Source organism: Staurois parvus, unplaced genomic scaffold, assembly GCF_062004578.1.
Source record: "Staurois parvus isolate SC_StPar_1 unplaced genomic scaffold, SC_StPar_1.0 ptg000512l, whole genome shotgun sequence".
NCBI lineage: Eukaryota > Metazoa > Chordata > Amphibia > Anura > Ranidae > Staurois > Staurois parvus.
The window spans coordinates 174,444-187,657 of NW_028318308.1; the positions used below are offsets into that span (position 1 = coordinate 174,444).

At 46.8% G+C, this 13,214-nt stretch overlaps 1 protein-coding gene across 1 annotated transcript; it reads left to right on the forward strand.

Annotated features, from left to right (window-relative positions):
* The first annotated feature begins 4,448 nt into the window (after positions 1–4,448).
* LOC149451865 (E3 ubiquitin/ISG15 ligase TRIM25-like) lies at positions 4,449–9,603 on the forward strand. The gene has a single exon (XM_089690047.1). It carries the CDS (start codon positions 4,466–4,468, stop codon positions 6,032–6,034), a length of 1,569 nt encoding a protein of 522 aa, XP_089546173.1. The 5' UTR covers positions 4,449–4,465; the 3' UTR covers positions 6,035–9,603.
* The last annotated feature ends 3,611 nt before the right edge of the window (positions 9,604–13,214 follow it).

Consider the following 13,214-nt stretch of genomic DNA (forward strand, 5'->3'; position numbering starts at 1 on the left):
AAGGACATGTATTTCAGCCTCACAGATGGGAACCAAGGACATGTATTTCAGCCATGCAGATGGGAACCAAGGACATGGATTTCAGCCTTACAGATGGGAACCAAGGACATGTATTTCAGCCTTACAGATGGGAACTAATGACATGTATTTCAGCATAGCAGGTGGGAACCAAGGACATGTATTTCAGCCTTGCAGGTGGGAACCAAGGACATGTATTTCAGCCTTGCAGGTGGGAACCAAGGACATGTTTTTAAGCCTTGCAGGTGGGAACCAAGGACATGGATTTCAGCCTTGCAGGTGGGAACCAAGGACATGTATTTCAGCCTTGCAGGTGGGAACCAAGGACATGGATTTCAGCCTTGCAGGTGGGAACCAAGACATGTATTTCAGCCTTGCAGGTGGGAACCAAGGACATGGATTTCAGCCTTGCAGGTGGGAACCAAGGACATGGATTTCAGCCTTGCAGGTGGGAACCAAGGACATGGATTTCAGCCTTGCAGGTGGGAACCAAGGACATGGATTTCAGCCTTGCAGGTGGGAACAAAGGACATGTATTTCAGCCATGCAGATGGGAACCAAGGACATGTATTTCAGCCTTCCAGGTGGGAACCAAGGACATGTATTTAAGCCTTGCAGATGGGAACCAAGGACATGTATTTAAGCCTTGCAGATGGGAACCAAGACATGTATTTAAGCCTTGCAGGTGGGAACCAAGGACATGTATTTCAGCCTTACAGGTGGGAACCAAGGACATGTATTTCAGCCTAGCAGGTGGGAACCAAGGACATGTATTTCAGCCTTACAGATGGCAACCAAGACATGTATTTCAGCCTTGCAGGTGGGAACCAAGGACATGGATTTCAGCCTTGCAGGTGGGAACCAAGGACATGGATTTTTGCCTTGCAGGTGGGAACCAAGGACATGTATTTCAGCCTTGCAGGTGGGAACCAAGGACATGGATTTCAGCCTTGCAGGTGGGAATCAATGACATGTATTTAAGCCTTGCAGGTGGGAACCAAGACATGTATTTCAGCCTTGCAGATGGGAACAAAGGACATGTATTTCAGCCATGCAGATGGGAACCAAGGACATGTATTTCAGCCTTCCAGGTGGGAACCAAGGACATGTATTTAAGCCTTGCAGATGGGAACCAAGACATGTATTTAAGCCTTGCAGATGGGAACCAAGACATGTATTACAGTCTTGCAGATGGGAACCAAGGACATGTATTTCAGCCTTGCAGATGGGAACCAAGGACATGTATTTCAGCCATGCAGGTGGGAACCAAGACATGTATTTCAGCCTTGCAGATGGGAACCAAGAACATGGATTTCAGCCTTGCATATGGGAACCAAGGACATGTATTTCAGCCTAGCAGGTGGGAACCAAGGACATGTATTTCAGCCTTACAGATGGGAACCAAGACATGTATTATAGCCTTGCAGGTGGGAACCAAGGACATGTATTTTAGCCTTGCAGGTGGGAACCAAGACATGTATTTCAGCCTTGCAGGTGGGAACCAAGGACATGGATTTCAGCCTTGCAGGTGGGAACCAAGGACATGGATTTTAGCCTTGCAGGTGGGAACCAAGGACATGGATTTCAGCCTTGCAGGTGGGAACCAAGGACATGGATTTCAGCCTTGCAGGTGGGAATCAATGACATGTATTTAAGCCTTGCAGGTGGGAACCAAGACATGTATTTCAGCCTTGCAGATGGGAACAAAGGACATGTATTTCAGCCTTCCAGGTGGGAACCAAGGACATGTATTTCAGCCTTGCAGATCGGAACCAAGGACATGTATTTCAGCCTTGCAGATGGGAACCAAGACATGTATTTCAGCCTTCCAGGTGGGAACCAAGGACATGTATTTAAGCCTTGCAGATGGGAACCAAGACATGTATTTCAGCCTTCCAGGTGGGAACCAAGGACATGTATTTAAGCCTTGCAGATGGGAACCAAGACATGTATTTCAGCCTTGCAGATGGGAACCAAGGACATGGATTTCAAACTTGCAGATGGGAACCAAGGACATGGATTTCAGCCTTGCAGGTGGGAACCAAGGACATGGATTTCAGCCTTGCATACGGGAACCAAGGACATGTATTTTAGCCTTGCAGATTGGAACCAAGACATGTATTTCAGCCTTGCAGATGGGAACCAAGACATGTATTTAAGCCTTGCAGATGGGAACCAAGACATGTATTTCAGCCTTGCAGATGGGAACCAAGACATGTATTTAAGCCTTGCAGGTGGGAACCAAGGACATGTATTTCAGCCATGCAGATGGGAACCAATGACATGTATTTAAGCCTTGCAGATGGGAACCAAGGACATGTATTTAAGCCTTGCAGATGGGAACCAAGGACATGTATTTCAGCCTTGCAGATGGGAACCAAGGACATGTATTTAAGTCTTGCAGGTGGGAACCAAAGACATGTATTTCAGCCATGCAGGTGGGATCCAAGACATGTATTTCAGCCTTGCAGGTGGGAACCAAGGACATGTATTTCAGCCTTGCAGATTGGAACCAAGGATGTGTATTTCAACCTTGCAGATGGGAACCAAGACATGTATTTCAGCCTTCCAGGTGGGAACCAAGGACATGTATTTAAGCCTTGCAGATGGGAACCAAGACATGTATTTCAGCCTTGCATATGGGAACCAAGACATGTATTTCAGCCTTGCAGGTGGGAACCAAGGACATGTATTTCAGCCTTGCAGATGGGAACCAAGACATGTATTTAAGCCTTGCAGGTGGGAACCAAGGACATGGATTTCAGCCATGCAGGTGGGATCCAAGACTTGTATTTCAGCCATGCAGGTGGGAACCAAGACATGTATTTCAGCCTTGCAGATGGGAACCAAGGACATGTATTTAAGCCTTGCAGATTGGAACCAAGGACATGGATTTCAGCCTTGCATATGGGAACCAAGGACATGTATTTCAGCCTTGCAGGTAGGAACCAAGGACATGTATTTCAGCCTTGCAGATGGGAACCAAGACATGTATTTCAGCCTTGCAGGTGGGAACCAAGGACATGTATTTCAGCCTTGCATATGGGAACCAAGAACATGTATTTCAGCCTTGCAGATGGGAACCAAGACATGTATTTCAGCCAGGCAGATGGGAACCAAGGACATGTATTTCAGCCTTGCAGATGGGAACCAAGGACATGTATTTCAGCCATGCAGATGGGAACCAAGGACATGGATTTCAGCCTTGCAGGTAGGAACCAAGGACATGTATTTCAGCCTTGCAGATGGGAACCAAGGACATGTATTTCAGCCTTGCAGGGGGGAACCAAGGAAATGTATTTACGCCTTGCAGGTGGGAACCAAGACATGTATTTCAGCTTTGCAGATGGGAACCAAGGACATGTATTTCAGCCTTGCAGATGAGAACCAAGATATGTATTTCAGCCTTGCAGATGGGAACCAAGCATCTGCATTCTCTAACAAGGACTCAGGCCTGCAGACACTCAGGAGGAGTCTGGACACAGCAGAGAGAGGACCCAGGCCTGCAGACACTCATGAGGGGTCTGGACACAGCAGAGAGAGGACTCAGGCCTGCAGACACTCAGGAGGAGTCTTGACACAGCAGAGAGGACACACACTTCAGCAGAGGATCAGAGGAGGTGCAGTTCTGGCCAGGGAAACTAGCCTTATTGTCAAGTCGGACGGTGACCGGATGACCGGTGTGGAGTCAGGTAAGTGTGTGGGTTGTATGTGGGGTGGGTGTGTGTAGTGGGCGGGGTGTGTGTGAGGTGAGGTGTGGGGGTGTGGGGGGGTGGGGTGATGTGTGGGAGGTGTAGTATGGTGGAGCCTCCTGTGATATTTATGGTTCAACATCTATAATATTTGTGGAGCATACTGTACACTGACCGTCTCCTCTACTATGTCTACAGTCTCTGACCCTCCTCTGTATTAACTGCAGTAACCTCTAGCAACCAATCAGTGAGAGGTAATGTGCTGTAACCTCTAGCAACCAATCAGTGAGAGGTAATGTGTTGTAACCTCTAGCAACCAATCCGTGAGTGTGGACCAGTTCTTTATGTTTGAATTATTAAAGTTTTTTTTAGATAAGTCTATGTGTGTGTTAATTTTTTGGGCAGTAGCTGCAAAGAGTGTACACAGAGAACTACATGAGTAAGCTCAGACTCTATAGAACCAAATCCCTTTTCAGCATCATGTAGTCACCTCCACTTCCCATCTCAATGCACTTAGTGCTCCTCACGTCTCCCCACATCCGTCTTTCCCTCATTCTCTGTCCTGCAATGTTGGGAGGTACGATTATCATGACTACTGCAAATAAAATCTTCTTCCTTCTGTACTCTGATCTCCGTGTCCTATAATACTCACCCAGCCCAGCTTCCCCCCCCTGTAGGAGGGTGTCACCCCTCCCCCACTGCATTCCACTTCGGTGTCAGAGACTTTTAGTTTCATTTCTCTTCTGCTGTCAGCGATGGCGTTTGCTGCTTTGAGAGCTGAGCTGGAATGTTCCGTCTGTCTGGACATTTATACTGATCCTGTAATCCTGAAATGTGGACACAACTTCTGCCGGGTCTGTATTGATGGTGTGCTGGATACACAGGAGGGGTCTGGAGGATATTCCTGTCCTGAATGCAGAGAGAAGTTTCCGGGTCGTCCTACACTGCAGAAGAACATGAAACTACGTAACATAGCAGAGGATTTGCTGCCTGCTCAGCCAGATCAGGAGGACTCCGGGGTCTTCTGTACTCACTGTGTGGACTCTCCTGTACCTGCTGTTAGATCCTGTCTACACTGTGAGGTTTCTCTGTGTGATAAACACCTGAAAGTCCACAAAAAGTCCCCAGAACACATCTTATCTGACCCCACCTTGTCCATGGAGAGCAGGAAATGCTCCGTCCATAAAAAGATCCTGGAGTATTACTGCACTGAGGATGAGACCTGTATCTGTATGTCTTGTTATGTGATTGGAGAACACACAGGACATAAGATGGTGTCACTGGATGGGGCTTCTGAGAAGAAGAAGGAGACACTGAGGAATGTTCTGCAGAAACTTCTGACAAAGAGAGAGGAGATGGAGGAAAGAGTCCAGAGTCTGCAGGAACACAGGAGGAAAGTAGAAGAAGAAGCAGCTGGTGACACCAAGAGAGTCACTGCCCTGTTTATAGATCTCAGGAGACGTCTGAAAGTCCTGGAGAAGAGAGTCCTGAGGGACATCTCCGGGAGGGCAGAGCGGGTCTCCATCTTCATCCAGGATCTGGAAATAAAGAAGGAGGAGCTGTCCAGGAAGATGCGTGACATTGAGGAGATGTGTAACATGACGGATCCACTGACTGTCCTACAGGAATCAGACACAGGTGACTTGTGTGATACTGAGGATGGAGATAATGAGGACAGAGAGAGACATGAGGACCTCCTCCATGATGGAGGGGGGCTGGATGTGGCGGGGGTCTTACACACAGGTTTATCTGATATAATAACAGGGGTAAATGTATCCTTCTATATACAGGGGGCTGCAGACATATTACTGGATGGAAACACAGCTTATAATTATCTACAGATATCAGATGACAGGAAAACTGTATCCAGGTCATATAGAAACCAGAATCGCCCAGAAACACGAGAGAGATTCCAGTGTTCTCAGGTGATGAGCAGTCAGAGGTTCTCCTCAGGGAGACATTACTGGGAAGTGGAAGTCGGGGGGTCAGAGAGCTGGAGAGTTGGGATGTGTTACCCCAGTATAGACCGGAGAGGAGGGGAGTCAGCCATTGGATGGAATAACAAGTCCTGGGGTTTGGGCAGGTCTGGTGATCAGTATTCAGTGACGCATGATGGTGATAGGATCCCATTACCCCCCAATCCCTCCAGTAACAGAGTCAGGATATATCTGGATTATGAAGCGGGGCGGATCTCCTTCTATGATCTGTGTGACCCGATCCGACACCTCCACACCTTCACCACCACCTTCACTGAGCCCCTCCATGCTGGGGTATGTGTATGGAGAGGTTGTATAAAGATATGTGGGGGGAGGGGGGAGATGTGAGAACTCCGCCCACAGTCTGGTGATGTCAGCTGAAGAATTGGAATTCATTTAATATTCATCCAATAGTATAAAGAGGTGGGCGGGGCTTCAGTCTCCACAAATGTTTCTATAGTAACTAAAGTTGAGATGTCTTACTGATCCCTGTGGAGTATTACTGGAGTAACAGTAACATGTTCCTATTGGTCAGTGAGGATGGGTGTGGCCTATCTATCTATCTATCTATCTATCTATCTATTATCTATCTATCTATCTATCTATCTATCTATCTATCTATCTATCTATCTATCTATCTATCCTATGACAATTCCTCCCTGCCCCTTCCCCATGTGGTCCCTCTGTATAGGGTGGCACCATGATCAGACATAGAGTGTGGGGTGTGGTCACTGGGATGGGGTCACCACTCCTCTCTGCAACTTTCCCTCTTCCTTTCCCCTCCCCCACCTCTCTGCCTCTCCCTCAAGTGGTCCCCCTGTGTGGGGTGGCACCATGATCAGATATAGAGGGTGGGGTGCAGTCACTGTGATGGGATAGGATGGGATCACCTCTCCTCCCTGCTCCTTCTTGCCCCTCCCCCATGTGTTTCCTCTGTATGGGGTGGCACCATGATCAGGCAAAGGGTGGGATGCGGTCAATGTGATGGGATAGGATGGGGTCACCTCTCTTCTCTGCCCCTCCCCCTCCTCTCTGCCCCTCCCCCTCCTCTCTGCCCCTCCCCCTCCTCCATACAATCTATACTACAAAGAGATGGAAATCAATGTAACAATCTGAGAGGAAATATATGAAGACGTCTTCTACAGATTTACTACTGAAAGAAATAATCTGATGTACCAGAGAGCCCAGACTGTGTTTCTTAGTCCCCGGTCACAGCGGTGCGACTCGTCATGTGAGTTGATAGTTTCTCATCACATGACAAGTCGCACTCTATTGTCCACAATGGAAGCGGTCATACCGGTACAAATCCCCCTCCATCCGAGTCGCACCGATTATGAAAGTTCTTCCTGCACTACTTTTTCCAAGTTCAGCTGCGACTTGCATAGACTTGTATATAAAGTCACACAGATGTCCTGCAAGTCGCACCTGAAGTCGCACTGACATCCCACTTTGGAATCGAGCGACTTCAAGTGACATTTCCAGATTACAAAGTGGGATCCAGTGGGACTGAAGACTTAGTTTGTAGGCCGAGTGGGTCAGGATTAGATCCCCGGTCAGGTGTTCCCTATCTGGGGCTCTGTTAGAGAGATTTCTCCTCACTTCCTGTCCCGGTGACAACATTTTCCTAGACAGGAAATGAGGGGAACTCTCCAACAGAAACACAGAGTGAAATAAGAATCCTATGTTTAATGGAGTAAAGAAGGGGAAGGTTTGGGGATCCTGTCAGATCTTTCTATGTCTGTGTCCCTGGTACAGATTGGCCCTCACTCCTTGTCCCAGAGCCCCCTATAGTAGGAAAAGCCAGCCGGGGTTCTCCTCCTTCCCCACACCATCCACAACTAGAAATCAAGTCTTTGTCTTGGCATGGACTGTAATAGAACATCTCCTTCCTAGAATTGGAGCAGTGTGGGTGTCGGTGTCAGTGGAAGCAGCACTGAGATGGATGTTGCTGTGCAGCGTGTTCTCCGCTCTCACCCTCCTCATCTTCCCCACCAGAGAAGACGATATTCTACAGAGAGCCGTCATACATCAGGCTGCTAATATGTAGAATAGACGGGAAGATGAAGAGGGTGAGAGCGGGGAACATGCTGATCAGTAATAGACATCACAGTGCTGCCTGCACTCCCCCCTCTGATTGGTTGCTCCGGCTCTCACACTCTGCAGTACCGTGTACTATCCACCTCATTGATGGTTTAGACTTTAGCCCCTTCCTGCCTGTAGGATGTACTGGGATGATGACTGCAGCTCCAGGCTGGACATTCCTTGTCATGGAAAAGCCATCCTAGTGGCTAATTAGCTGCTGGATGGCTTTTATAGGCAGTTGGAGGGAAACCCCCCACACCCATTGGGGCCTCTCCACCATCTCCTTTGTGATCGGGGAGACTGGTACCTAATTCGGTGATGCCACCTGATTACCATAGAGCTGGCTGTGGACTGGATGGTCCCCGGTCATCTCTATGGTCCTAGGAGGCTGGAAGCAATGCCATGACGTCACTTCGGGTTCTGGCAGATGTCAACACAGACATTTTTTTTCTGGAAAGCTGAGATCAATGTTTTTTGTATCTCCTACTTTCCAGGGTAGAGGACAGATCTGGGGTCTCATAGATCTCAGATGTCTCCATAAAGAGGACCTGTCATGCCTGATTTCTATCACAAGGGGTGTTTACGTTTCTTGTGACAGCAATAAAAGTGATAATAAATAAAGGGACATTGTAAAAATAGAAAAAAAATACTTTTTTTTAAAGTGTCCCCATCCCCCGTGCTCACGTGCATACGTAGGTTGTGCCCACATATGTAATCGTTCCCACCACACATGTGACGTATCACCGCGGACATCATTGTGAGAGCAATAATTACATTTCTCTGTAACTCTAAACTGGTAACCTCACTTATGGAGGTGTTTAGGTACCATCGTTTGTCGCCATTCTACGAACGTGCGCGCTTTTAAAGTGTGACATGTTAGGTCTCTATTTCCTTTTATATGTTTCCAAAAAATCGGGCTATATATTGTGTTTTTCTTTTGCAACAAAAGTGTACTTTTTCCCAGAATTTGCATTTGAAAAATCTCAGCATGAATACTAAGTGACAAAAAAAATGCAACACCCACCATTTTATTCTCTACGGCCTCTTCTTAAAAAAAAATCATATATATATATATATATATAAAATATATAGATAATAGATATACTATATATAATGTTTGGGGATTCAAAGTAATTTTCTCTTTACAAAAAAGTGATTTGTATATGTAGGGGGGAATGTGAGAATCGGTGTGGGCGGGAAGTCGTGAAGAAACGATGTTGGATTCTATGAGATATTGGAAATGGTCTTTAGAGATGGAGGACATGGATGTTCTGAATCTATCTCTGCTTTCATCTTAGAATTCTCCTCTTTCTAGTACTTGCCGTGTTACACAAGATAGCTATGGAAGGGGGCTCCTTCCAGCATTTCTATGGAAGAGAAGGATCATCTTAGAGGGCGGGGCTAGCCTCGGCCCCGTGTTGGTCCCCCCAATAGAATTTCATGGTGTAGCGGCTCCCCTGGTGGTTTCCAGGTATCTGCAGCCACAGCATGGGCACTCTGACATTGTTGTATACAAATGTAGCAATCTATACATTTCTGTGTTTTCTTCATTTTTGGAACATTTTGTTGTGTTGATTCTTAAACAATCCTCCATTATTCTTCTCCCTGAAGAAGTGGATCCCAATCCAGGAAACGTGTCGAGTTCAGTCATAGAATAAAAATGGGAGGAGTTTGTAGAAATGAATGTGTGGGGGTGGAGATGACCATACGTTCTGGAAATGGATACATTATGTACAAATAATGATGACAAATGGAGGTTATCTGAAAGCTTTGTTCTCAATGAATTTATAACTTCATGATTCTTCTGGAATAAAGTATATGAAATGGTAATATAATATATTTTGTGTGAGTTGTGCCTCAAAAATCCTTCCATTCTGCCTAGATTTACACTGCGAACCGCATGGGAATCGCACTGCATTCCTGTGCAAATCACTTGCTATTCAGAGTGGTGTGATTTGAGTCCATTAATTTTTTATGGTTCAAATCACCCTGCATCTGCAGAAAACACGTGCCGGCACCTTCTTTTTTAGCAGCACTAGAACTGCAGTTCAGGCAAACGCACTGCGTTAGCGATCTGCTTTTGGGGTGTCGTTAACTTTGAATTGACATCCTCAGCAGATCTCAAAATGCAGTGCAGTAAATGTATAAGGTTTGCAGCATTTCCCACATAGCACTAGTGTGAACCAGGGATAAATTGACACTTTCTCTATATATACGCTCTCACCAGTGTGCCAACAGACTGAGCCACCGTGAGCCCCTCGTGTGGGGGAACCTGGAAAAGTGCAGTCCAATCGCTGGGGTGTCTGTGCCCACAGCAAGGACTAAAGGACTGAGAGGCTGAGAGTCCCTCTGCCATGCCGGGATCAAATGCTGGAGAGACCTGCTCCTGTGTGAGTGACTACACCAGATCTGAGACACTGAGCTGATGATCTGAATTGGATTTCTGTGTACAAGGAGAGGTGAGCTGACCATCCGTGTTCATCCCAACACAGTTAAGGCAATATTGACTGCTCTTTGTTCAGCAGGCCACCAGCCATCTACTGCACATTCTAAAAGAGACAGCTACACATGCACCACCTACAGAAGGGCCCCAATGATAGCTGGCCAACACTAACAATTAGGCTCCAATACTTTATAGCCACCTCCAGGGGTACCCTTTTATCACAAAAACATACAGTATGCTTGCTCACTATTGGGGCTGTGTGGATGGTGTGCACACAAGGACATTTGTTTTCTCGGTTTAGTTGATGCCAATACTTTACCTCTATTTGTTTCCATTACAATTTGGTTTAACATTTCTACAGTTAAAGTTATTGCCAGCCTATAGGGCATTGCCCAATTGTCTAGTACAGCATCCTGAACCCCTTACAATAGGCCGGACGGGAGCTCCATGGGCAACACTCCGGTGCAATCTGTCATCTGCTTTGTCCACCGGCCCGCTGTCGGTACCATGTGATCACTGTGGCCTATCACAGCAGATCACATGACAATTGTACACAATGAATAGCTTTGTTTCATGCCATCCATTTTGTACTATTGTGATGAGCTCTGTGATTGGTCACAGTGATCACATGGTACAGACAGGGCCAATCAAAGTCAATCATAGTGTGTGAAAAAAAAAGAACATCGTATTGCTCTGGTCACTGTATGTAAAAATGTAGAAAAAAAGAAACCATTAATAACATTTTTAAACAAATATCATTAAAATTATTATATTAAAATAATAATACATTGTTTTCTTTACATCCTGTCACCAGTCAGTGTCCCTGATCACCCCCACATCAGTTATATGATCACTTGCTATTCAGAGTGGTGTTATTTGAGCCCGTTTGAGACCTGGGTAGCCCCTCCCCTCTCCAAAAATGCATATCAGAGGGTCGGCCAGAAGAGGGAAAGGGAAGGGAGCGTGCGTCCTCCCGCCTCCTGAGCCACGCCAGGCCATAGGCCCTCAGTTAGTGATTGGCCAAACTCTCCTGGATTCCGGTGAAGACGGGTTCAGCAAACATGACTAAAGTTCCGGTACCGAACCCCAACCCCATAGAAATCAACAGGAGCAGAGTGTTACAAAAAATTTTTTGCCCATTTACTGCATTTCCTGGGATTGTCAAACTAATCGCATGGGGGGCTAAAATGTACAAAATCTATTAAAAAAAAATTAAAACATTTATTTGTCTGGAAGCAGTGATTTCAGTAATATTTAAAAGTGAAAGATTGAAAATGCAGAGTACAAATACCCCCACATGTCAGGACAGTACAAATACCCCCCCCCCCCCAAATGTCAGGACAGTACAAATCCCCCCAATGTCAGGAGGGTACAAATACCCCCACATGTCAGGACGGTACAAATACCCCCACATGTCAGGACGGTACAAATACCCCCACATGTCAGGACAGTACAAATCCCCCCAAATGTCAGGACAGTACAAATCCCCCCCCCCCCCACAAATGTCAGGACAGTACAAATCCCCCCAATGTCAGGACAGTACAAATCCCCCAAATGTCAGGACAGTGCAAATCCCCCCCCCCCACAAATGTCAGGACAGTACAAATCCCCCCAATGTCAGGACAGTACAAATCCCCCCCCCCCCCACAAATGTCAGGACAGTACAAATCCCCCCAATGTCAGGACAGTACAAATCCCCCCCAATGTCAGGACAGTACAAATCCCCCCAATGTCAGGACAGTACAAATCCCCCCAATGTCAGGAGGGTACAAATCCCCCCACATGTCAGGACAGTACAAATCCCCCCAAATGTCAGGACAATACAAATCCCCCCAAATGTCAGGACGGTACAAATCCCCTCAAATGTCAGGACGGTACAAATACCCCCAAATGTCAGGACAGTACAAATCCCCCCCCCCCAAATGTCAGGACAGTACAAATCCCCCCCCCAAATGTCAGGACAGTACAAATCCCCCCAAATGTCAGGACAGTACAAATCCCCCCCCCCAAATGTCAGGACAGTACAGATCCCCCCCAATGTCAGGACGGTACAAATCCCCCAAATGTCAGGACAGTACAAATCCCCCCAATGTCAGGACAGTACAAATCCCCCAAATGTCAGGACAGTACAAATCCCCCCAAATGTCAGGACAGTACAAATCCCCCCCAAATATCAGGACGGTACAACTCCCCCTTGCGTCAGGATGGTACAACTCCCCCCAAATGTCAGGACAGTGCAAATCCCCCCCTCAAATGTCAGGACTGTACAAATCCCCCCCCCCAAATGTCAGGACAGTACAAATCCCCCCCAAATGTTAGGACAGTACAAATCCCCCAAAATGTCAAGACTGTACCAATCAGCTTGCGGCTTCACAGCCGGGCACCCACTGCGCATGCGCGAGTAGCGCTGCACTTCATGAATGGTCCTGTAGTCTTCTGGGACCTGTCATGTGTCCCAAAAGACTAAAGGGAGGGAGGAAGCCTAGGCGATCGGACCAGAAGTAGGAGTGGGTACCTGTCAAATTCAGGGGAGCTGTCCTTAAAGCGGAACTTCCCGTTTAACGTGATGCAGGAGCCCCCTCCTTTTTCTTCCTCCTACCAATAATCTGTCACCACAATCCAAAATCATGCCCCTTCACCATCCTGCCCTCCTGCCATCATTTAGCCCCTTTATTAGCCTACAGACCAGTCTGAAGGGATTGTCCCCATTCATGATGCTGCTGTGTTTATAACATGGGGCATTGCTGTGTCGTGTTCTTGAAATCCATCCACTAAGCTATTATGTGCTTCTGCTAATTCCCCCATTTTTCTTTCCACAATGGCCACCCTTTCTTCCACTTGCTCAACGTGTGTTTGAAGTTTGGAAAGGTTTTTGCGCAGATCTTCTTGTATGTCGTGTTGGAGAGATAGCAGCATCTCTTTGATAGTGTTAGCAGATTATTATTATTATTATTATACAGTATTTATATAGTGCCAACAGTTTGCTCAGCGCTGTACAATATA

Bases quoted from the DNA above. Each gene is read 5' to 3' on its own strand.
- LOC149451865 (XM_089690047.1), top strand. From the start codon at position 4,466: ATGGCGTTTGCTGCTTTGAGAGCTGAGCTGGAATGTTCCGTCTGTCTG.